The sequence below is a fragment of the Anomaloglossus baeobatrachus genome, chromosome 6 (assembly GCF_048569485.1).
Source record: "Anomaloglossus baeobatrachus isolate aAnoBae1 chromosome 6, aAnoBae1.hap1, whole genome shotgun sequence".
Classification (NCBI taxonomy): domain Eukaryota; kingdom Metazoa; phylum Chordata; class Amphibia; order Anura; family Aromobatidae; genus Anomaloglossus; species Anomaloglossus baeobatrachus.
The window spans coordinates 559831986-559857370 of NC_134358.1; the positions used below are offsets into that span (position 1 = coordinate 559831986).

General features: G+C 45.9%; 1 protein-coding gene across 2 annotated transcripts in view; it reads right to left on the reverse strand.

Annotated features, from left to right (window-relative positions):
• The window catches only part of DGKB (diacylglycerol kinase beta), a 705227-nt gene that overhangs the window by 342850 nt on the left and 336992 nt on the right, over positions 1–25385 (reverse strand). For both annotated transcript variants that reach the window (XM_075315722.1, XM_075315723.1), the window contains exon 20: positions 22078–22142. In XM_075315722.1, the coding sequence (XP_075171837.1) occupies positions 22078–22142 (65 nt within the window). The remainder of the gene's footprint in view (positions 1–22077; positions 22143–25385) is intronic.

The window sequence follows — 25385 nt, forward strand, 5'->3', positions numbered from 1 at the left end:
AACCGACCAGCAAGAGGTCATATGATTGAGTCCCGAAACTGAGGCATGACATTTTACTTCCCTGAGAGATATGGATGACTGAGATATTGATCTTGGGTAAGTGAAGGATTGGCCTGGATTTAAAATGCATCAACCAAGACGGAGATCTCAGTTTCAGATGAGGCATGTTAAATTCCAACATGCCCAAGCCTTCTGTTGCCCAAAATCTGCAGTTAGAGAGGAATCGGGACATCTCAATTCACATTAGATGGGCAGCTGGTACTGCAAAAAAAAAAAAAAATGTAGCTAATATCTTGAGCCCATCAGATGGCCATTTAAAACCAACCTCTAACCATAAATAAATGGTTAAACACAATAACAAGATATCGTAGTTTTCAACCTATTATGCTTACTCTAGTATGTCAAGTCTAGAGAAAATAGACTTAGGTAGAGGTGATCGGACCCTTGGAAGTCTAGTTCGGCAGGTTCATCTGGACTTTAGATAAAGTTTGGTTTGGGACCCAGACTTGACCTGAACCCCAATGGAAGTCACTAATTGGGCAGTTTGGGCCTCCATGAACATGCAGCTAGCCATAAACAGATCACATCTGAGGGTGGGTAGGTGGGGGTTTTCCTTCTTTGTTTGGTGCACACTACATCCAATCACGCAGTTGCTACCCCCACTGCAAGCGGCTCACATTGGGCTAAGCACCGAGCGTACTCAATAACAGCGATGCTCGCGTGAGTGATGTTCATACGTAAAGCACCTGAACTCCAAATCCAAACTCTGTCTTTTTTATAAGGTCTATGTTTGGTTCTGTGACAAGTAGGAACTGTACAACAACTGTGGAATTAAGGCAACAGGAAGAGACAGGAAGTATCCAGCAGTGACCCAGGTGATGCGAACACTGAAAACCAAACCTTGGGTTCGCTCATCTCTAGTCCTGGACCAAGCTCTATCTTCTCTAATTCGAGAAAGGTGTGTATTTGCTGTAATGCTTATACTGGCATCTCTGGCGCCCCTGAGGCTTCAGTCGCCACAGGGTACTGCAGCTCATTTAAGCTGCAGTATTCATCTCGGGTAAGGAGGGGGTTAATCACTGGTGTTTCCACATATACACCTTAAATACAGTTTAGGTGCTTTTCCACTGGGGACTGGACTAGGGTAGGCTAGGGGGTCGGCTATCATGGGGCATGTGACTTTCCCTTTCACTAGGACAGCCACCTTGGGGGCAGGCACCACTTGGGGTAAAAGTAGGAGCAACCTTCACACAATTTTCAGTCAAGTCGGGACTTCAGTTCTGGCAAGACAACACCACTCTCTTCTGTTCTTTCACGGGGCCTGAGGCTTGGAGCGGGATGCTCAGCTCAGGTTCCTCACTCCTGGAGGGGCAACTCTTAGACAGGACACTTCCAAAATTCTGGTGGCTACCTCAAACTTAACCGGGATTGGCTAGAGCCCATCACGGCAGAGACCGGTATCTCCCGGGCAATCTAAAGACAGTGAACAAAACACCTGGAACTGCAGCAGTTGACTCAGCTTTTTGATTGCCGTCGCCGTTGCCCCACGCTTTGGCGCCCACGGCCACCATTCCCCTCATCATCCTCCCCTGAGCCTGCTCCACCTGTGGGGAGCAGAACCATCTTAGCTGCTATGACCATCCACCCCAGAGGACAGTGACAGCAGCGGCGGCAAATTCCCTGGCTGCGTACTGCAGGTGGCATCACGAGACAATCCTCCTCCTCACCCTCACCCACTACTAGTATCATCCTCTCCACTACCCGTCTTCCTCATTCATCCCTTTTTTTTTACACCTCAGGGCCACAAAGCCGGGCAGGGCCACCCGTGACATCCAAAACCGGACATCACCAGCCCGGCGACGAGTAAAAGTTTAACACCTTGCTCCATGGGTCCTACACATTCCCGTATTGTACTGCCTCCCTCTCCCAGCGGGGATGTTGGTTCTCTCACCTGCTTGGATATCCTGCGGTGGCTATCCCATCCTCGGTCCGTGCTGCCATCTCTCAGAGCCTGTGTAGACCTCCTAGTCCTGCTCGAACAATGCGCGCAGCCATACCCCTTTTCTTAAAGGGCCAGTATACCCTGACAGGGAAGTTCTTCTCAGGTCAGCTGAAAGGTTACAGGTACTTAAGGCACTTTCCACTTAAGGGAGGTGCCTGGGCAATGAGTTAGTTACTGGTTCTTAGGTCCCTTACTGCTGTTGCTGTCATTGTGCTGAGCGCCGCTGCTAACATTGATTTATATTTCAGTGCTGTGCCAGTTTGCTGGCCTGCTGCTGTCGCTACCATCCACGCCGGCCGGCTATCACGATACCCGGTCGCTGCTGCCATATCTACCCATCCATCCTGGATGGATCACTACCTTGCCCGCTGTTGCTGCCCCTTTTACCAAAATACTGTACTGTGTCCGTGGCGCCAGCTACCGGGGTACCGCAGATCCCCTGGGGTTGCCCTCTGCCGGCTGCTGATGTGACATCCTGGCAAAACCAGGTAGTCACAGAAAGAGTAAATTCTCCTTGGCAGCTACACAGTCCCCACACAGATGTACACCAGCCAATCAGGCCCTACTCACCCCCTCCCCAAGAAAAAGGAAGGGGGGCGAGAGGAGTTAAGTTCAGTTCGTGCTTTAGTCAGTGGAGAGCTGACAGGGGAAGCTTGGAGCTCCCTGGAAAAGGTGGTAGTCGGGGGTGGAAGCCCTGGACTACCGAACTAGGTGGCAGTGAGGGCCACAGGTGACGAAGATCTGGTCGCGGGGAACCTGAGGCGACTGGGACAGGGTTGTAGCCCGCCGGTGCCGAGAGAGGAGACCCAGTCCGGACTAGTCCAGACACAAGAGAAACAGACAGAGAGAGTGGAAGGAAGGGCCCTGGCTGTACATTTGGGTGTGGGACCCGAAGACACCCGCCAAAGGTGACCGGCCATTTGGCAAGTTGGTTGATAAAACAGACTGTGTGTTTACTGACACTCCACATCAATACAGCCTCATCCAGCACCACGACTACCATCTGTAAGTGCTCTACTTCCTGCCTCCTAAAGATTGCTCCCTGCAACCTCTCACATTACCCTGGGCCCCGGGACTACACCTCCCCTACCCGTGGAGGGGATCCCACCTTGCTGCCCCGCTCCATCAGCCCCGGGCACGGTCCCCAGAGGCAGCGGCGGTGCCACCATCTCATCACCGCAACCCACGGGTGGCGTCACGGACAATCTTCCTTGTAAATATCCCCCTTTCACTTGTGGGCGGCGTACCGCTGCTCAAGCCCGGGTCCGGTTCCCACTCGGGCCACAGTAAAGCCCCGGATCCGAGCCTCCCCGAGCAGCTCCTTAGCTACGGTCTGGCCCTCGCCCACAACACTTACCAGCGTGTGTACCTGCAGTAGTGAAGACTCGGCAGCCGGTCCAGTTCGCTCCGCCAGGCAAGTGAACGGTATCTTTGGTCCAGTGGACCCATTAGTATAGTGCTCGCCCCGTGAGCATAACACTGGCCAACCACTAATTACTCAAGTTAATATTGTGGCCATTGGGCCCCATTACCCCGAATAGTTTTTGGATACCGATAACTTGAGTTTCACGGTTCCTTCTGGTTTACTACCAAGTTCCGGAATCCGCAGTAAGCTACCGAGGCTCCACAGTCGTTGTTTGAACTTTAAGAAAAAAAAAAAATCCCGTTTGCCATTATTCAGCATTTTCATAGCCGCTAATCAGACACAATTTTTCTTAAGTCTCAACATCTGATCTGGGAATCCCTGTATTGTTTTTTTCTCTCCCTCTTTATTACATGATGATCACCACTTGCAGACGCTCTACTTTTAACAAGTATGCAAGGTCATCAATGATTTTGGATGAATACATTTTGATTGTGAAGCATGTGATCATAATTAGGTGTCTATTATGCATTCCTTCTATTCTGTGTTTATCATACATACATTCATCATCTCATTGTTCATTTGCATACTTCATATTTAGCATATACTGATGGATTGTAAGGCTCTTTTAAAGTTTGGAAATAAAAAGTCATCTTGGCAAGTTGTCAGATGTCCGCACATTGCGACCATTGTGTCCTGTTAATAAACACTAATAGAGCTCATGAATAGGGTCCATATGGCGGCATGAAGAGTCCCTGTGGATCTGTACCGTGTGCCGCCATATGCTGCCTATGTATAGAACTGGACTTTTCTCTTGGTTCAAGATATCCTGAAATGATTGGCGCCAATTAAAAATATATATATATATATATATATATATATATATATATATATATATATATATATATATGATTTTTCCAGTAGTCTGTTGGGAAATGTTTATACTATATTTGTAATCAGCTGTCAGTCATTGTACAGGAAGGGGAGGAGGTGAGCTGTGATATCCCCTATTGTGAATGGTGGATCCTGTGTTATCTACTGTATATATAGGTGTTATCAGTCATTTTACAGGAGGAGGTGAGCTATGATATCACCTATTGTGAATGGTGGATCCTGTGTTATCTACTGTATATAGAGGTGTTATCAGTCATTTTACAGGAGGAGGTGAGCTGTGATATCTCCTATTGTGAATGATGAATCTTGTGTTATCCACTGTATATAGAGATGTTATCAGTCATTTTACAGGAGGAGGTGAGCTGTGATATCACCTATTGTGAATGGTGGATCCTGTATTATCTGTATTATCTACTGTATATAGAGGTGTTATCAGTCATTTTACAGGAGGAGGTGAGCTGTGATATCACCTATTGTGAATGGTGGATCCTGTATTATCTATATTATCTACTGTATATAGAGGTGTTATCAGTCATTGTACAGGAGGAGGTGAGCTGTGATATCACCTATTGTGAATGGTGGATCCTGTATTATCTGTATTATCTACTGTATATAGAGGTGTTATCAGTCATTGTACAGGAGAAGGAGGGGAGATCTATTATCTGCTTTATATAGAGGTGTTATAACTCAGTCATTGTACAGAAGGGGGAGGAGGTGAGTTGTGATATCACCTATGGTAAATGGTGAATCCTGTGTTATCTACTGTATATAGTTATCAGTCCTTGTACAGGAGGGGGAGGAGGTGAGCTGTAATATCAACTATGGTGAATGGTGAATCCTGTGTTATCTACTGTATATAGAGTTATCAGTCCTTGTAAAGGAGGAGGAGGTGAGCTGTGACATCATCTATTCTGAATTTTGAATCTTGTATTTTCCACTGTATATAGAGGTATTAACAGGCAATGTACAGGAGGGGGAGGAGGTGAGCTGTGATATCACCTATGGTGAATGGTGAATCCTGTGTTATCTACTGTATATAGAGTTATCAGTCCTTGTAAAGGAGGAGGAGGTGAGCTGTGACATTATCTATTCTGAATTTTGAATCTTGTGTTATCCACGGTATATAGAGGTATTATCAGTCAATGTACAGGAGGAGGAGGTGAGGTGTGACATCACCTATTGTGAATGACACATCCTGTGTTATCCACTGTATATTGAGGTGTTGTCAGTCATTGTACAGGAGGTGAGCTGTGTCAGGGCCAGGTGGACGGGCAGACCCAGGAGGTGGATCCACTGGGCCGAACTCCTAGATGGTGGTAAGGGGTCCGGTAGCTGGAGCACTATAGGCAGCAGAACAGTCCGTGCATATGAGTTTAACGGAGAAGTCCCTGGGACCACGGAGTCACTGTAGGTAGTCCGGGTGACGTAGCTCAGGTTCGGAAGCCGAGAAGATGTCAGGCGGGGTCCGGAACCTTCGGAGCGAGATGACGGGTCACCGCAGGGATCCGAGATGGTACGGACTGTCAGGATGGCAGATGGACAGCGTTCGGGGTTCGGGATTCGGCAGGACCGGATGGCGAGGCAGGCACGGCTCTACAAGAAAGATAGGTGAGTATATCATATAGACACCAGGAGACCTGACTCCTAGCTTGGGAAACACGAAGATCAGGCCCCGCCCCCTTGGACATTAAACCCCTTTATACCCTGTACCTGTTTGCATCATTTCCTGTTAATGGACGCTGGCCCTTTAAGAAAGGGTCAATGACCGCGCGCGCGCCCTAATGCGCATGCGCGCGGCCCGAGTGCCAGAAGCCAGGGCAGGAAGCTGCGAGGAGGAAGCAGCAGGGCTGGGCTGGGGCTGAGAAGCCGACGGGCGCCGGGAGCGGGGACCAGGACGCCGGGGACGGGCTGGTAATGGACGCTGGAGAGCGGGGAGCGGCGGTGACCGGACCAAGGAACCGGGAAGCGAGGCAGGGGAGCCGGGACGCGTGACAGGTGAGCCGGGGGACAGCGCAGGGGACCCGGGGAGCGTGACAGTACCCCCCCCCCACGCCCCCCTCCCCGCAACTGGGACAGGAAGGCACGGATCAGCGGAGTACCCACATTCTCCCGGGGCTCCCAGGATCTATCCTCAGGACCATACCCTGCCCAGTCCACCAGGAAGAACTGTCGGCCCCGTACAGTTTTCATGGCCACGATATCCCTTACCGCATAGATGTCGTCATCGGCAATAGGAGGAGGAGCCGAACTGGCAGCAGCGGAGAAGGGACCAAGGACAACCGGCTTGAGCAGGGAGACGTGGAAGGAATTGGGTATCCTCATCGTGGCCGGGAGCTGTAGCTTGTAGGAGACCTCATTGATCTTGTTGAGGAGTTTAAACGGCCCGATGTAGCGAGGACCCAGCTTGTAGGATGGTATCTTCAATCGGACATACTTTGAAGCAAGCCAGACTAGATCTCCAGGAGAGAAACATGGAGGGTCCAGACGTCTCTTGTCTGCGTGTCTCTTCATCCATAGGGAAGCACGCCCAAGGGACGCCTTGACAGAGTCCCAAATGGTTGCAAAGTCACAGGCTACAGTATCGGCAGCAGGGACATCCGAAGAAGGGGATACAGGCAATGGGACGGAGGGCTGAAGTCCGTAAACGACATGGAAGGGAGAGCTGGAGGACGACTCACTGATGTGGTGGTTATGGGAGAATTCCGCCCAAGGAAGAAGCGTGGACCAGTCGTCGTGATGGGCGTTGACATAATGACGTAAGAAGGAGGTCAAGATTTGATTGACCCTCTCCACTTGGCCATTGGACTGAGGATGGTAAGCTGAAGAAAAGTCCAGAGTCACTCCCAGATGTTTGCAGAGCGCCCTCCAGAAGCGGGAGGTGAACTGAGTTCCTCTGTCGGATACGATGTGTGATGGAAAGCCATGCAAGCGGAAGATGTGATGTATAAAGGCGTCCGCGAGTTCCTGAGCAGAGGGCAGTCCAGTCATAGGGACGAAATGTGCCATCTTAGAGAACCGATCCACCACGACCCATATGACTGTGTGTCCGGAGGACAATGGTAAGTCCGTAATAAAGTCCATCGCTATGTGTTGCCATGGAACTGAGGGTATCGGCAGAGGCAGAAGACGGCCATATGGCAGGTGTTTGGGCGTCTTGTTCCTGGCACAAGAGGAGCAGGCAGAGACAAAAGCAGCGACGTCCGTGCGAAGAGATGGCCACCAGTAGTGACGTACAATCGTGCTCCATGTTCTCTTCTGACCAGCATGACCGGCTGTTTTCGAGGCATGGCCCCAGTGTAACACTTTTTGCCTGTCAGTCTCAGAGACATAGGTCTTCCCGGGCGGTATCTGGGCCAGGGTGACAGGGGCCACCGGAATGATCTTACTATGGCAGATGATGGGCTGGGATGTCTCCTCCTCCTCCTCCATGGGCATGAAAGACCTGGACAAGGCATCAGCGCGTACATTCTTGTCCGCAGGTCGGAAATGGAGCTGGAAATCAAACCTGGCAAAGAATAAGGACCACCTGGCTTGCCGTGGGTTCAGTCGCTGAGCGGACCTCAGGTATTCCAGGTTCTTGTGGTCCGTGTAAATAATCACGGGGTACACTGCTCCTTCCAGAAGGTAGCGCCATTCCTCCAGAGCCAGTTTGACTGCCAAGAGCTCTCGGTCACCGATGGTGTAGTTGCGTTCAGGCGCAGAGAAGCTCTTGGAGAAGAAACCGCAAGTCACCATCTTCCCGGAGGAGGACTTCTGCATGAGGACTGCTCCGGCTCCCGAGGAGGAGGCATCCACCTCCAAGGTGAACTGGCGGTTTAACTCCGGACGGTGGAGTACAGGAGAGGAGGCAAATGCCCGCTTCAGAGAGCAAAACGCGGCGTCGGCCGCAGGTGACCAGTCCTTTGGATTAGCCTCCTTCTTGGTCAAAGCGGAGAGAGGAGCAGTCAGAGCAGAGAAGTGAGGGATAAACTGGCGGTAGTAGTTGGCAAATCCCAGGAAACGTTGGATTGCCTTCAGTCCAGAAGGAGGAGGCCAGTTGAGAATGGAGGAGACCTTCTTTGGATCCATCTGCAGTCCGGTATCAGAGATGATGTACCCCAGGAAGGGGAGAGAGGACTGCTCAAAGACACACTTCTCGTACTTGGCGTACAGACGATTCTCTCTCAGTCTTTGTAGAACCAGCTGTACGTTCTCTCTGTGGGTCTGGAGGTCCGGAGAGAAGACAAGGATGTCATCCAGATACACTACCACACAGACGTAGAGAAGGTCCCGGAAAACGTCGTTCACCAGTTCTTGGAAGACGGCTGGGGCATTACACAGGCCGAAGGGCATCACGCAGTATTCATAGTGCCCATCGCGAGTATTGAACGCAGTCTTCCATTCGTCCCCAGAGCGGATGCGTACCAGATTGTAAGCACCCCGAAGATCCAGCTTGGTGAACATACGAGCTCCCCTAAGCCGGTCAAACAATTCGGGGATGAGTGGCAGAGGGTACTTGTTTTTCACGGTGATCTGGTTCAATCCCCGGTAGTCTATACATGGGCGTAGGTCGCCCTCTTTCTTCTTCACGAAGAAGAAGCCTGCTCCAGCAGGAGAGGAGGATCTCCGAATGAATCCCCTTGCCAGGCTCTCTGAGATGTAAGTAGACATGGCCCTTGTTTCGGCTGGAGACAATGGATATATCCGTCCTCGAGGTGGTGTTGTTCCTGGGAGCAGGTCAATGGCACAATCGTAAGGACGATGTGGCGGAAGTACCTCAGACTCCTTTTTATCAAAGACGTCTGCGAAGGACCAATAGGCCGAGGGCAGTCCCGGTAGGTTCTCTGGAACCGGAGGCCGTCGGATGGGTTATATGGACTTCAGACACTTCTCATGGCACGAAGAGCCCCATCGGGTGATTTCGCCAGTGCCCCAACTGACTGATGGTTCGTGTGTCCGCAACCAGGGAAGTCCCAGCAGGATCTGATGGGACATGCGTGGAAGGACATAGAGAGCGATGTTCTCGGTGTGCAGGGCACCGATACGCAGTTCGACCGGCCTGGTGACCCAGGAGATGGTGTCAGAGAGGGGTCTCCCATCCACAGAGGCAATCACTAGGGGCTTGTCGAGTGGAGTAACAGGCACCTGGTACTTGTCCACCGTGGCCTGCTGGATGAAATTGCCTGCTGCCCCGGAATCGAGGTATGCTTCAGCCGTGAACCGCGTCTCTCCCGTGGTCACTTGCACAGTCCACGTAACCGGGTCTGAGAGAGTCCCAGCACCTAGGGTGGCCTCTCCTACCAACCCTAGGCTTTGGAGTTTCCCGGCCTCTCTGGACAGGAGCGTAGCAGGTGTGTGCCCTCTCCGCAGTAAAAGCAGAGACCCTTGGCGAGCCGCTCTGCTCGACGTTGTTCAGATTGCCGCACTCGGTCGATCTGCATGGGCTCGTGGACGGGGACCCCAGCTGTCGATGACTGAAGTACGGAGGGCTTCTGCGGAGGAGAGGAATGCCGTACCGGACGTCTCTCACGGGACACTTCCTTGGCTCGCTCCTGAAAGCGAATGTCTACTCGTGTCGCTAGAGCAATCAGGGCATCCAGGGTGGTCGGTACGTCACGACCCGCCAGCTCATCTTTAATTCGCCCCGAGAGTCCTTCCCAGAAGGCGGCGGTTAGGGCCTCGTTGTTCCAGCCGAGTTCCGAAGCCAGGGTGCGAAACCGGACTGCGTACTGACCCACCGTCAGAGTCCCCTGACGCAACCGGAGAAGAGACGAAGCAGACGCGGAGGCGCGTCCGGGCTCATCAAAGGTGCCACGGAATGCCTGCAGGAACTCTTGGATGTTCGTGGTCACAGGATCCCCCTTCTCCCACAAGGGGTTCATCCACGCCAGTGCCTCACCCTCTAGATGGGACATGATGAAGGCGACCTTGGCTTGGTCAGAGGCAAACAAATGCGGCAGCTGCGTGAAATGGAGGGAGCATTGGTTTAAGAATCCCCTGCAGGTCTTGGGGTCTCCGGCGTACCGGGGTGGTGAGGCCAAACGAAGTCTGGAAGTATCTGAAGAAGTCGCCACGGGAGCTGGAGCCGTGGCTTGACTAGTGGAAGCCCGGGATGTTGAAGACGCAACTGCTGCTTGTAGCGTGTTCAGGCGGGAGTCCACAGAAGACATGAACTGCAGCATGCGGGTCTGAGTCTCACGCTGGCGTTGGAGTTCCTCCTGTACGGCTGCTAGTGCTGCAGCGGGATCCATGGCCTGTTCTTACTGTTAGGGCCAGGTGGACGGGCAGACCCAGGAGGTGGATCCACTGGGCCGAACTCCTAGATGGTGGTAAGGGGTCCGGTAGCTGGAGCACTATAGGCAGCAGAACAGTCCGTGCATATGAGTTTAACGGAGAAGTCCCTGGGACCACGGAGTCACTGTAGGTAGTCCGGGTGACGTAGCTCAGGTTCGGAAGCCGAGAAGATGTCAGGCGGGGTCCGGAACCTTCGGAGCGAGATGACGGGTCACTGCAGGGATCCGAGATGGTACGGACTGTCAGGATGGCAGATGGACAGCGTTCGGGGTTCGGGATTCGGCAGGACCGGGTGGCGAGGCAGGCACGGCTCTACAAGAGAGATAGGTGAGTATATCATATAGACACCAGGAGACCTGACTCCTAGCTTGGGAAACACGAAGATCAGGCCCCGCCCCCTTGGACATTAAACCCCTTTATACCCTGTACCTGTTTGCATCATTTCCTGTTAATGGACGCTGGCCCTTTAAGAAAGGGTCAATGACCGCGCGCGCGCCCTAATGCGCATGCGCGCGGCCCGAGTGCCAGAAGCCAGGGCAGGAAGCTGCGAGGAGGAAGCAGCAGGGCTGGGCTGGGGCTGAGAAGCCGACGGGCGCCGGGAGCGGGGACCAGGACGCCGGGGACGGGCTGGTAATGGACGCTGGAGAGCGGGGAGCGGCGGTGACCGGACCAAGGAACCGGGAAGCGGGGCAGGGGAGCCGGGACGCGTGACAGGTGAGCCGGGGGACAGCGCAGGGGACCCGGGGAGCGTGACAAGCTGTGACATCATGTATTGTGAATGATGGATCCAGTGTTATCTACTATGTATAGAGATGTTATTTGTCATTGTACAGGAGGAGGAGGTGGGCTGTGACATCACTTCTTGTAAATAGTGGATCCTGTGTTATTTATTGTATATATAGATGTTATCAGTCATTATATAGGAGGAGGAAGTGAATCTTGTGTTATCCACTGTATATAAGTGTTATCAGTCATTGTACAGGAGCAGGAGGATATAGAGATGTTATCACTCATTTTACAGGAGGAGGAGGTGAGCTGTGACATCACCTATTGTGACTAGTGGATGCTGTGTTATCTACTATATATAGAGATGTTATTTGTCATTGTACAGGAGGAGGAGGTGGGCTGTGACACCACCTATTGTAAATAGTGGATCCTGTGTTATCTAGTATATATAGGGAAGTTATCAGTCATTGCACAGGAGGGAGAGGAAGTGAGCTGTGACATCACCTATTGTGAATGACGGATCCTGTGTTATTTATTCTATAATGATCCACTAATCGTGTCTGAATGATAATGAGTCGGCTGTTAAAAAGTCTTCTATAAAGAACAGTAAGCATTAGGCTCACTCGCAAGTATGACAACTGCAGGATTTTAGATTTTTTTGATATGGAAAATTTATAAAAAAAATCCATGAAAAAAATACACGTAAGATAAAAACCTGATTAAAGCAAAGAGGTTCTAGCTCCTTTCAGCTAAATACAGAAAATATGAGGTATGTCTATCTGCATGGAGGTCTAATGATCACCGCAAGGAGGAGCGGAGCCCTGGAGGGGAGAGTGACCCGCATCCTATAGTTCATGGCTGATTTAGACAGGTTGGTAAGATTGTCAGCTGCAGTGATGAAACAAACCATTGTTCATTTTGATAGGCAAATGACTGATGATTATTCGTATAGGTACGGTGGCTCAGTGGTTAGCACTGCAGTCTTGTGGTGGCTCAGTGGTTAGCAGTGCAGTCTTGCAGCGCTGGGGTCCTGGGTTCAATCCCACCAAGGACACCATCTGCAAGGAGTTTGTATGTTCTCCCCGTGTTTGCGTGGGTTTCCTCCAGGTTCTCCGGTTTCCTCCCTTACTCCAAAGACATACAGATAGGGACTCTAGATTGTGAGCCCCAATGGGGACAGTATGACCCATGTGTGTAAAGTGCTGTGGAATTAATAGCGCTATATAAATGAATAAATATTATTATATATTATATTATTATAAAGGCGATGGGCACCTTGGGTCGTTTCATCCAAGCAACCAAAGGACGAGTCGTTGTAGAGGAGACATCGGCTTTCACATTATTGGTACGATGCAAGAATATTGAGAAAATCATTGGACGATTATCACTTTATGACATTGGACCTGAATAGCTACGACGAACATTCCCCAAATCTAAAGGGCATATGAGGCTCCAAACTAACAGACAATAACTAGCTAAGACATTTTCATCCAATGTGCACGACCATCCATGGGTCTGGGTCCATCTCAGCAGCCAAAAATGGACCCGTCACAGAACCATACAATTACTGAGATATCGTACATGATTGGACAGATTAACACTTTGTAGACCGGCACAGAGACAATACAGCAATCACAGAGGGAGATTTGCATGGGCTACATCGATATGCAAAACAGCAAGCCATTGGATATTCTTCAGTATTTGGTGACAAAATATCCCAGGAAAGTTCTGGACATGTTTTGCATAGAAGTGAAACAAGCCCAAAACAGCAAATAAACAAGTCTCACCTATGCAAAATATAACAACAACCAGAGCCGAGATTACACTCCGAAATGTACACCGTGTGTATCAATGGAAAGTGCCTGATTTACATGTCACAGGCCGGGAAGTTTATATTTATAACGTTAGTACATAGTCTGCTATCAAATTACACAAACCACTGGGGTCAGGTTCACAGAGGGACGAGAAAAAGCCACTATTAAAGACGTTTTCTTACTATAAGAAGCAATGGCAATTTAACAACTACTATAATACTGCCACCTATGTACAAGAATATAACTATTATAATACTGCCCCTATGTACAAGAATATAACTACTATAATACTGACCCTATGTATAAGTATATAATTACTATAATACTGTCTCCTATGTACAAGAATATGACTACTATAATACTGCCCCTATGTAGAAGAATATGACTACTATAATACTGCCCCCTATGTACAAGAATATAACTACTATAATACTGCCCCTATGTACAAGAATATAACTACTATAATACTGCTCCTATGTACAAGAATATAACTACTATAATACTGCTCCCTATGCACAAGAATATAACTACTATAATACTGCTCCTATGTACAAGAATATAACTACTATAATACTGCCCCTATGTACAAGAATATGACTACTATAATACTGCCCCTATGTACAAGAATATAACTACTATAATACTGCTCCCTATGCACAAGAATATAACTACTATAATACTGCTCCTATGTACAAGAATATAACTACTATAATACTGTCCCTATGTACAAGAATATAACTACTATAATACTGCCCCTATGTACAAGAATATAACTACTATAATACGGCCCCTATGTACAAGAATATAACTACTATAATACTGTCTCCTATGTACAAGAATATAACTACTATAATACTGCCCCTATGTACAAGAATATAACTACTATAATACTGCCCCCTATGTACAAGAATATAACTACTATAATACTGCTCCTATGTACAAGAATATAACTACTATAATACTGTCTCTATGTAGAAGAATATAACTACTATAATACTGCCCCTATGTACAAGAATATAACTGCTATAATACTGCCCTCTATGTACAAGAATTTAACTACTATAATACTTCTCTTATATAAAAGATATAACTACTATAATACTGCTCCTATGTACAAGAATATAACCACTATAATAAAGCCCCTATGTACAAGAATATAACTACTATAATACTGCTCCTATGTACAAGAATATAACTACTATAATACTGCTCTTATGTACAAGAATATAACTACTATAATACTGCTCCTATGTACAAGAATATAACTACTATAATACTGCCCCCTATGTACAAGAATATAACTACTATAATACTGCACCCTATGTACAAGAATATAACTACTATAATACTGCCCCCTATGTACAAGAATATAACTACTATAATACTGCTCCTATGTACAAGAATATAACTACTATAATACTGCCCCTATGTAGAAGAATATGACTACTATAATACTGCCCCCTATGTACAAGAATATAACTACTATAATACTGCCCCTATGTACAAGAATATAACTACTATAATACTGCTCCCTATGCACAAGAATATAACTACTATAATACTGCTCCTATGTACAAGAATATAACTACTATAATACTGTCCCTATGTACAAGAATATAACTACTATAATACTGCCCCCTATGCACAAGAATATAACTACTATAATACTGCCCCTATGTACAAGAATATAACTACTATAATACGGCCCCTATGTACAAGAATATAACTACTATAATACTGTCTCCTATGTACAAGAATATAACTACTATAATACTGCCCCTATGTACAAGAATATAACTACTATAATACTGCCCCCTATGTACAAGAATATAACTACTATAATACTGCTCCTATGTACAAGAATATAACTACTATAATACTGTCTCTATGTACAAGAATATAACTGCTATAATACTGCCCTCTATGTACAAGAATTTAACTACTATAATACTTCTCTTATATAAAAGATATAACTACTATAATACTGCTCCTATGTACAAGAATATAACCACTATAATAAAGCCCCTATGTACAAGAATATAACTACTATAATACTGCTCCTATGTACAAGAATATAACTACTATAATACTGCTCTTATGTACAAGAATATAACTACTATAATACTGCTCCTATGTACAAGAATATAACTACTATAATACTGCCCCCTATGTACAAGAATATAACTACTATAATACTGCACCCTATGTACAAGAATATAACTACTATAATACTGCCCCCTATGTACAAGAATATAACTACTATAATACTGCTCCTATGTACAAGAATATAACTAATATAATACTGCTCCTATGTACAAGAATATAACTACTATAATACTGCCCCCTATGTACAAGAATATAACTACTATAATACTGCCCCTATGTACAAGAATATAACTACTATAATACTGCCCCTATGTACAAGAATATAACTACTATAATACTGCCCCCTATGTACAAGAATATAACTACTCTAATACTGCCCCCAATGTGCAAGAATATAACTACTATAATACTGCCCCTATGTACAAGAATATTACTACTATAATACTGCCCCTATGTACAAGAATATAACTACTATAATACTGCCCCCAATGTGCAAGAATATAACTACTATAATACTGCCCCTATGTACAAGAATATAACTACTATAATACTGCCCCTATGTACAAGAATATAACTACTATAATACTGCCCCCTATATACAAGAATATAACTACTATAATACTGCTCCTATGTACAAGAATATAACTACTATAATACTGCTCCTATGTACAAGAATATAACTACTATAATACTGCCCCTATGTACAAGAATATAACTACTATAATACTGCCCCTATGTACAAGAATATAACTACTATAATACTGCCCCTATGTACAAGAATATAACTACTATAATACTGCCCCCTATATACAAGAATATAACTACTATAATACTGCCCCTATGTACAAGAATATAACTACTATAATACTGCCCCTATGTACAAGAATATAACTACTATAATACTGCCCCCTATATACAAGAATATAACTACTATAATACTGCCCCTATGTACAAGAATATAACAACTATAATACTGCTCCTATGTACAAGAATATAACTACTATAATACTGCCCCCTATATACAAGAATATAACTACTATAATACTGCCCCTATGTACAAGAATATAACTACTATAATACTGCCCCCTATATACAAGAATATAACTACTATAATACTGCCCCTATGTACAAGAATATAACTACTATAATACTGCCCCCTATATACAAGAATATAACTACTATAATACTGCCCCTATGTACAAGAATATAACTACTATAATACTGCCCCTATGTACAAGAATATAACTACTATAATACTGCTCCTATGTACAAGAATATAACTACTATAATACTGCTCCTATGTACAAGAATATAACTACTATAATACTGCCCCTATGTACAAGAATATAACTACTATAATACTGCTCCTATGTACAAGAATATAACTACTATAATACTGCCCCTATGTACAAGAATATAACTACTTTAATACTGCTCCTATGTACAAGAATATAACTACTATAATAGTGCCCCTTATGTACAAGAATCTAACTTCTATAATACTGCCCTCTATATAGGTGTATATAACTGCTATAATACTGTCTTCTATGGGCACTTACTGCATTTTATATCAGTAGTGACACCATTGATAAGTTTTTCTTCCTGATGTGTAAATATTTTGCTCACAATATATAGATAATAGTAGAAGTTTCTTATGATAATTAAGATATTTTCATTAGCTTTTTACATCTTCTGCCGTTTTTTTTCCACATTTCAATTAACACGCCGTCTATTCTCCCGTTATAGTCACTTTACACATTGTCACAGAAGTTTAACAGATTAAATGGCTTTTTCCTCTTTCAGTCTCAGATAAATAATATAAACTTTGTCTTATTGATTTCAGATTAATTTACATTCCAGTTTTTAAAGTTGTTTCACATCGGTACCCTGCTGGTTTTACACATCTTCCCCCCTTGAATCAGACCCGAGCCTGGTACAGTGATTATACCCTGATTATTTATTCTCTAATTAGCGACTATGGGGCGATCACTCTAAATTACGTGAAGGAAAGAAATTAAGAACGATCGAGTCCTATTCATCATTTTTATACAACTAGACTTTTTCCTTATTATTTCGGCTTTTAAATGCTACATTTAGACGGGTGTATGTTTGATCAGTTGTCCATGTGCCTAACAGACCACACATGGACACAACACGGATGAATGCAAGTCAATGGGTTAAAACATGAATTATTTTCTATATCCACCATGACACAACACACATAGACTTAGGGGCACTTTGCACGCTGCGACATCGCAGGCCGATGCTGCGATGCCGAGCGCGATAGTCCCCGCCTCCGTCGCAGCAGCGATATCCTTGTGATAGCTGCCGTAGCAAACATTATCGCTACGGCAGCTTCACATGGACTCACCTGTCCTGCGACCGTCGCTCTGACCGGCGACCCGCCTCCTTGTTAAGGGGGCGGGTCATGCGGCGTCATAGCGATGTCACATGGCAGGCGGCCAATCGGAGCGGAGGGGCGGAGATGAGTGGGATGTAAACATCCCGCCCACCTCCTTCCTTCCGCATATCCTATGGAAGCCGCGGTGACGCTGGTAGGAGATGTTCCTCACTCCTGCGGCTTCACACACAGCGATGTGTGCTGCCGCAGGAGCGAGGAGCAACATCGGACTGTCGCGTCAGCGTAATTATGGATTACGCCGCCGCTGCACCGATGATACGATTACGACGCTTTTGCGCTCGTTAATCGTATCATCGAGCCTTTACACACTACGATGTCGCATGCGATGCCGGAAGTGCGTCATTTTCAATTTGCCCCACCGACATCGCACCTGCGATGTCGTAGTGTGCAAAGCCCGCCTTAAGGGATTCCCCAGCTCTGCTGTCTCTATATAGCAGAAGTTAAGAAGCAACAGCATGGAGGGCATTAATCATCAATACAGAACATTGAAGCTGTGAATCCAGCACTGGGATGAGATAAAAGCTGCAGCATTGTCTCTACATGTCCCCATATACAACACACAGAGACTTAAGGGATTCCAGCTCTGCTGTCTCTATAAAGCAGAAGTTCAGAAGCAACAGCATGGAGAACATTATTGAGCAGTACTGAGCAGTGAAACTGTGAATACAACACTGGGTTGAGATAACAGCAGCAGCATTGTCTCTGTATAATTCCCATATACAACACACATAGACTTAAGGGATTCCAGTTCTGCTGTTTCTATATAGCAGAAGTTCAGAAGCAGCAGCATGGAGGACATTAATCAGCAGTACTGAGCTGTGAAGCTGTGCATACAGCGCTGGGATGAGATAAAAGCTGCAGCATTGTCTCTGCATGTCCCCATATTCAGCACACATAGACTTAAGGGATTCCAGTTCTGATGTCTCTATATTGAAGATGTTTAGAATTAGCAGCATGGAGGACATTAATCATCAGTATTGAGGAGTGTTGCCGTGAATCTTGCCATGGGATAAGATAAAAGCTGCAGCATTGTCTCAGCATGTCCCCATATACAACACACATAGACTTTTGGGATTCCAACTCTGCTGTCTCTATATAGCAGAAGTTAAGAAGCAGCAGCATGGAGGACATTAATCAGCAGTACTGAACAGTGAAGGTGTGAATCCAGCATTGCAATGAGATAAAAGTACAACACAGATAGACTTAAGGGATTCCAGTTCTGCTGTCTCTATAATGCATAAGTTCAAAAGCAGCAGCATGGAGGACATTATTCAGCAGTACCGAGCAATGAAGCTGGGAATCTAGCACTGAGATGACATAATAGCTGCAGCATTGTCTCTGTGTGTCCCCTTATACAACACACATAGACTTAAGGGATTCTAGCTCTGCTGTCTTTATGTAGCAGAAGTTCAGAAGCAGCAGCATGGAGGACATTAATCATCAGTACAGAACATTGAAGCTGTGCATCCAGCACTGGGTTGAGATAACAGCAGCAGCATTGTCTCTGTGTCCCCTTATACAACACACACAGACTTAAGGGATTCCAGCTCTGCTGTCTTTATGTAGCAGAAGTTCAGAAGCAGCAGCATGGAGGACATTAATCATCAGTACAGAACATTGAAGCTGTGCATCCAGCACTGGGTTGAGATAACAGCAGCAGCATTGTCTGTGTGTCCCCTTATACAACACACATAGACTTAAGGGATTCCAGCTCTGCTGTCCCTATATAGCAGAAGTTAAGAAGTAGCAGCATGGAGGACATTAGTCTTCAGTACTGACCATTGAAGCTGTGAATCCAGCACTGGGATGAGATAACAGCAGCAGCATTGTCTCTGAGTGTCCCCATATACAACACACATAGACTTAAGGGATTCCAGTTCTGCTATCTCTATATAGCAGAAGGTAAGAAGCAGCAGCATGGAGGACATTAATCAGCAGTATGTAGCAGTGAAGCTGTGAATCCAGCACTGGGATGAGATAAATAATGCAGCATTGTGTCTGTGTATTCCCATATACAACACACACAGGCTTAAGGGATTCCAGTTCTGCTGTCTCTATATAGCAGACGTTCAGAAGCAGCTGCATGGAAGACATTAATCAGCAGTACTGAGCAGTGAAGCTGTGAATCCAGCACAGGGATGAGATAAATGATGCAGCATTTTGTGTGTATTCCCATATACAACACACATAGACATAAGGGATTCCAGCTCTGCTGTCTTTATATAGCAGATGTTAAAAAGCAGCAGCATGGAGGACATTAGTCAGCAGTACTTAGCAGTGAAGCTGTGAATCCAGCACTGAGATGACATAAAAGCTGCAGCATTGTCTCTGCATGTCCCCATATGCAACACACATAGACTTAAGGGATTCCAGCTCTGCTTCCTCTATATAGCAGAAGTTTAGAAGCAGCAGCATGGAGGACATAGCTCATCATTATTACGGAACAGTGAAGCTGTGAATCCAGCACTGGGATAAGATAAAAGCTTCAGTCTTTTCTCTGCATGTCCTCATATACAATACACATAGACTTAATGGATTCCAGCTTTCATGTCTATATAGCAGAAGCTCAGAAGCAGCAGCATGGAGGACATTAATCAGCAGTACTGAGCAGTGAAGCTGTGAATCCAGCACTGGGATGAGATAAACGCTGTAGCATAATCTCTATGTGTCTCTTCTTCTATCCTTCCACCTCCCCCTCAAAAGAATTCAATAGACAGCTGTATTCTGATTCCTGATTCCTAGCAGACTATCTTGTCTTGTGCAGGATGGATTTTAGTAGCTTTCTAGAGTGAATTAGGAGATCAGGAGGCAGAAGAAGTGGCTAATATCTGGAGAAAGAATATTTTTCTGAAAACACATATTGCAAAGTTTCTTTTATTCCCTTGTACAGATGATGTATGCAACGTTTATAGATGGGACCCTATAATAAAGCACATATTGTCTGTGAATCATGGGCTTTAATGATTCTCCTGGGATAATGACTGTTGCCTATCATCATGGTGCTGAAAAGGCTCGGCCCTGGTATTCGTGATTAATGGGTGGCACATATGGATGGATAGGTACAAAACAGAGAAGAATGCATTGATACAGTACATCATGTTCCCACTAGAATTGATCAAATGTCATCCATGTTTCTGTACATTTTGCAATCGATGAGCCCTAGAAAGTTTTAAAGAGGTCCTAACCAGGTTTTTGTACTTTCAATGACACGAGAGTAGCACTGTATCCTCCAGGACTGATTATTACTAGGGATGAGGGAATCTGTGGATGTTTGGGTTTGCCTGGTTCTTCTGAGCTTTACTTAAAAGTTTGGTTCAGTACCTGGACTTGACCCAAACTTTACCCCAAACCCCGTATAATTCAATGGGGACCTAAACTTTTGGGCTGTTAAATGGTTGTAGTAAGGGCTGCAAAAGGAAGCAAAATGTAGGTATGAGCAGGACAATTGCACTGCAAACAAATATGAATAGGAAAAAAATATATATTTTAAAAAACGACATGGCGTTCCCCTATTTTTGATAACCAGCAACAGTAAAGCAGACAGCTGGAGACTGGTATTTTCAGGCTGGGCAGGCCCTAGATTATTTGGCCCTTCCCAGCCTAAAAATCCGGTTTGTGAGAAAATCTGTACCTGTCAATGACCGTGAGTGACCTATGGAGGCTTGTAGGTTCATAGAATCATAGGATTCTATGCCTATTGTGAGACATTACACCACTGGATTACGTCATAACTTCAAGGAATTGTTATAAATTATAAATTGATGATTGAGGGTGTGTAGGGAGTCTTTATTCAAATAAACTATTTTTTCCTGTGTGTCTTTTTTTACTTTACACTTACTGGGTTAGTAATGGAGATGTCTGATAGATGCCTCTCCATTACTAACCCCTGGGGCTTGATGCCAGCTGCAAATTCACAGATGACATTAACCTCAAAAATATTACCCCACCACAACAAGACAAGCAGGAGGAGCCAGGTAAAGGGCCAGAACTGGAGCATCTAATGTAATGCACCACGTCTGGGGTAGCTGCGGGATGCTATTTTAAGGCTGATAAGAGCCAAATAACCATGGGCCTTCCCAGCCTGATTTCTGGTGAACAAAAAAATAAATGCAACAACGGACTGGAGTACATTTGCACAAAAACGTAGCGATTTTTTAAAAACAAATGCATTTAATTAATCAGCCGCAACATTATATGGTAAAATAAGTGAAAACATCTACACATTCTGCAAGAAATAAGCCCTTATATGGCTATATTAATGGAAAAATTACACAGTCACACATCTTGTAAGGTGGAGATTTGCATAAAAAGAGGCATTTCTAGAACCTGCTGGGGCCGTTCCTAGAAATTTAGGAGCACAAGTTGAAGTTTAAAGGTTGAGCTTCAGAAAGAAAGTTGTTTTTACACCAAAAACAAAGGAGGCTATAGGAATGTAATAAGTAACTTTGTAGAAAAAAACTATTCCTGGACCTCTTACCTACTGTTGAACTTTTCGGGATGTTTCTCTCGCATCATATGAAATCTGTGAGCGATGGATGCATCCTGTAAAACAAAAAAAATAGGGTTTGTTTTTTTTTTACTTATGTATAGAGCTCAAATATCATATAAGTAGACAGTTTCCAGGGCTAGGAATATTTCAGGTTTGCCCCCATCCAGTGACCACCATGTTCACCTTATGTCTCAAGCAACTCTTCATGTCTCAGCTTCATAGACCATTGCAGGGTGGAAAAAAGGGAATTTGATATAAGGATTATTTTTTCTTGTTGCACATGTGTAATAGGGTGGTTTTGGCCCATGTGCCCCGCCCTGAAGACACCGATCATCGTTTAATCATAATAATGTGAACTGTGTTTATGTGTTCAATGCGTTTATGCATAAAGAATAAGTGTGCCAGCTCTCTGGTAAAGAAAATAGGCTCTACCTAATGACAGGAGGACTTACGCAGGACACAGTTAGAGTCTGTGGTCACCTACAGGAGGAGGAGCCAGCTGCAGGATTCAGCCTGACTCCATCCAAGTGTACTCAGTAGAGGAGTAGTGGTTGGAAAGCTGCCCTAGTATGTAGTATAGCGAGTAAGAGAAGTGTGCAAGCCCAACAGACATCATATGCCAAAGCAAGTGGTGTCTACAGCAGCCGTGATCTGACCCTCATGGTCAAACTGGCAACTGAGCATGCAGGAAGGACTCTAGTCGGAGACGAGTAGAGGGTCACCACCGTTCCCAAGTTGTGAGTACCAGGCCTGAACTCTAGAGAAGTTTTGCGGTCAGTAGACTTAGGGTGGCTTTACACGCTGCGACATCGCTAGCCGATGCTAGCGATGGCGAGCGTGATAGCACCCGCCTCTATCTTTATGCCGATATTTGGTGATCGCTGCCACAGAGAACATTATCGCTACGGCAGCGTCACACGCACTTACCTGGTCGGTGGCATCGCTGTGACTGCCGAACAATCCCTCCCTCAAGGGGGAGGGACGTTCAGCATCACAGCGACGTCACCGCTACGTCACTAAGCGGCCGTCCAATCAAAGCAGAGGGGCGGAGATGAGTGGAACGAACATCCTGCCCACCTTCTTCCTTCCTCATTGCTGGCGTGAGGCAGGTAAGGAGAGGTTCCTCGTTCCTGCGGCGTCATATGTAGTGATGTGTGCTGCCGTAGGGACGAGGAACAACTTCGCACACGCGACAGCAGCGATAATTGGGAGTGGACCCCCATGTCAACGAGGAGCGATTTTGGACGTTTTTGCAACGATCCAAAATTGCTCCTAGAAGTCACACACAACGAGATCGCTACAGCTACCGGATGTGCGTCACAAAATCCGTGACCCCAACAAGATCGTTGTAGCGAAATCGTAGCGTGTAAAGCCCGCTTAACTCCAGGAGTACTAATTCTCAAGTGGAAGCTTGGCATAGTCTTAGGGAAATTGGTCAGCACAAAGAGTACAATAGACGAGCTTTGTCCAACGGCGGTCAAAACCGTTAAACAGAAAGGGTACCTGTGAGTGGAACGAGACCATGATTCTATGACTTTATTGTGTGAAACCATGGTGCAGGCAGTATGGAGAAGGATGGGCAAGCCGCAGTAATAGTACCAGGAATGAAGAAGCAGCCTAAAGTGAAACTATGCCTTGAAGCCGATGACGATGTGTTGGAAGAAATGTGCCCAATGTTGAGTGAAATACCATTAAGAAAGATATCAGTATCCGTGTCTGTGACTCCCCAGTAGAAGAATCCTGGTCAGCAAAAAGGGCCAAGACACAGGTATGGCCTGTATACACAAGGTGTCACGGCCGTGTCACAGGTAACAGATGGTCATGTGGTTTCTGGCAATAGAAGGTCACAGCGTTTGGCTGCGCAGAATGCTTCCTGACTTTCCATTGTTTCTGCTGTCAGTAACATTGGTATAGCTGGCTTTCCTGCTGGATTCATTTCTCCCCCTTTTGGACCCAGCAGGAGCTAATCTTCCACCCGGCTGCTGATCATTAGTATTCTCTTGGTGCTTATATACCCCTTCCTTCCCTGGACTGGTGCTGGAGATATTTTCAGTTCATTCAAGCCTTCGTTGCAAGCAGGTGGTTTGTACTCCTCTGTTGTATTGTTGCTGAATACTTTACTTAACTTCTACCGGTGTCATCTGTGGATAAGTAGTTCATGCTTTTCCCCCTGTGCGTCCTCCTTGTATCTTCTATAGTTGTTTAGTGGAGTTAACGAAAAGCTCATCCCTAACCGTTCCCTATTTAGGGCCCAGCACTAGGGATGCCTGGTCAGGTATCCGGATCGGTGCATAGATGCGGAACCTATCTTGGGCGGTGAGGGACTCCAGGGACCAGCCTTAGGTTTGGTCAGGGGTCACCACCTTCACTTTCCCTAGACACAGAGTTTCCCTTCCCTATCGCCATTCGCTTGGTACTCCCCCATACCTATCGTGATACAAAGACAACACAACCAGCCAGGATCACCACTGCCAATCCCCCTTACTCTATGGAGGTGCCTGGGGCTTGGACCAAAGAAAGAGAACCTCCAAGGTGCTTTTCACCCTCGACTCCACCCCCACACAAGGACCTACACAGTTAGTCCCAGGAGTAGACAGAAGAAGACATAAATCCAGGGAAGGGATGATTGAGATACACTTCTGTGTCCCATGACTACATGATTCCATCCTCTTATGTTTTATGAATCGTGTCCAGACAGTGATGTATCCAGCCTTACGCAACGCTACGATCCCACCTTCCATTAAACCCTCTGATTGCAATGGGACGACCATCGATACCATGGAGGTGAAATACTTTTTACTCAAGACAAATAGCCTGAAAATCTCCAACCAAAAGCATCAGCGTCAACTGCAGCTAAAAATCCATATCGCTATTCCCTGCACGGTCGTATCTTCCCAGACAAAGGAAGTTTTTCATTCATACATTATTCGTTATTAATACTCTTGTCTCCAAAACAGGAAACGTTTTGCGCTGGAGATTTGTGAGCAAATTACATAGATTATTAAGGACATCTACAATGTGGATTTGGCTTATTCACTGTACGGAGGCGATGACAACATTATCTTGACAGGAGTCTCGATGCGCGTTATGCCGTATTTCTCTAAAGTGAACTGTAAAAAACGATATATAAATGTGCATGTATCAAAAAGAAACACGAGCCCGAGAAAGAGCGACACGGAGGCTGGAATAATCTGCAGTGTCCTCTATAAGGCTCGGTGTATATGTGCATGACTGCTGAAATCAGTTGCTCCTCAGTAGTGATAAGTGAACCTGTGGATATTCGGATTCATCAAACC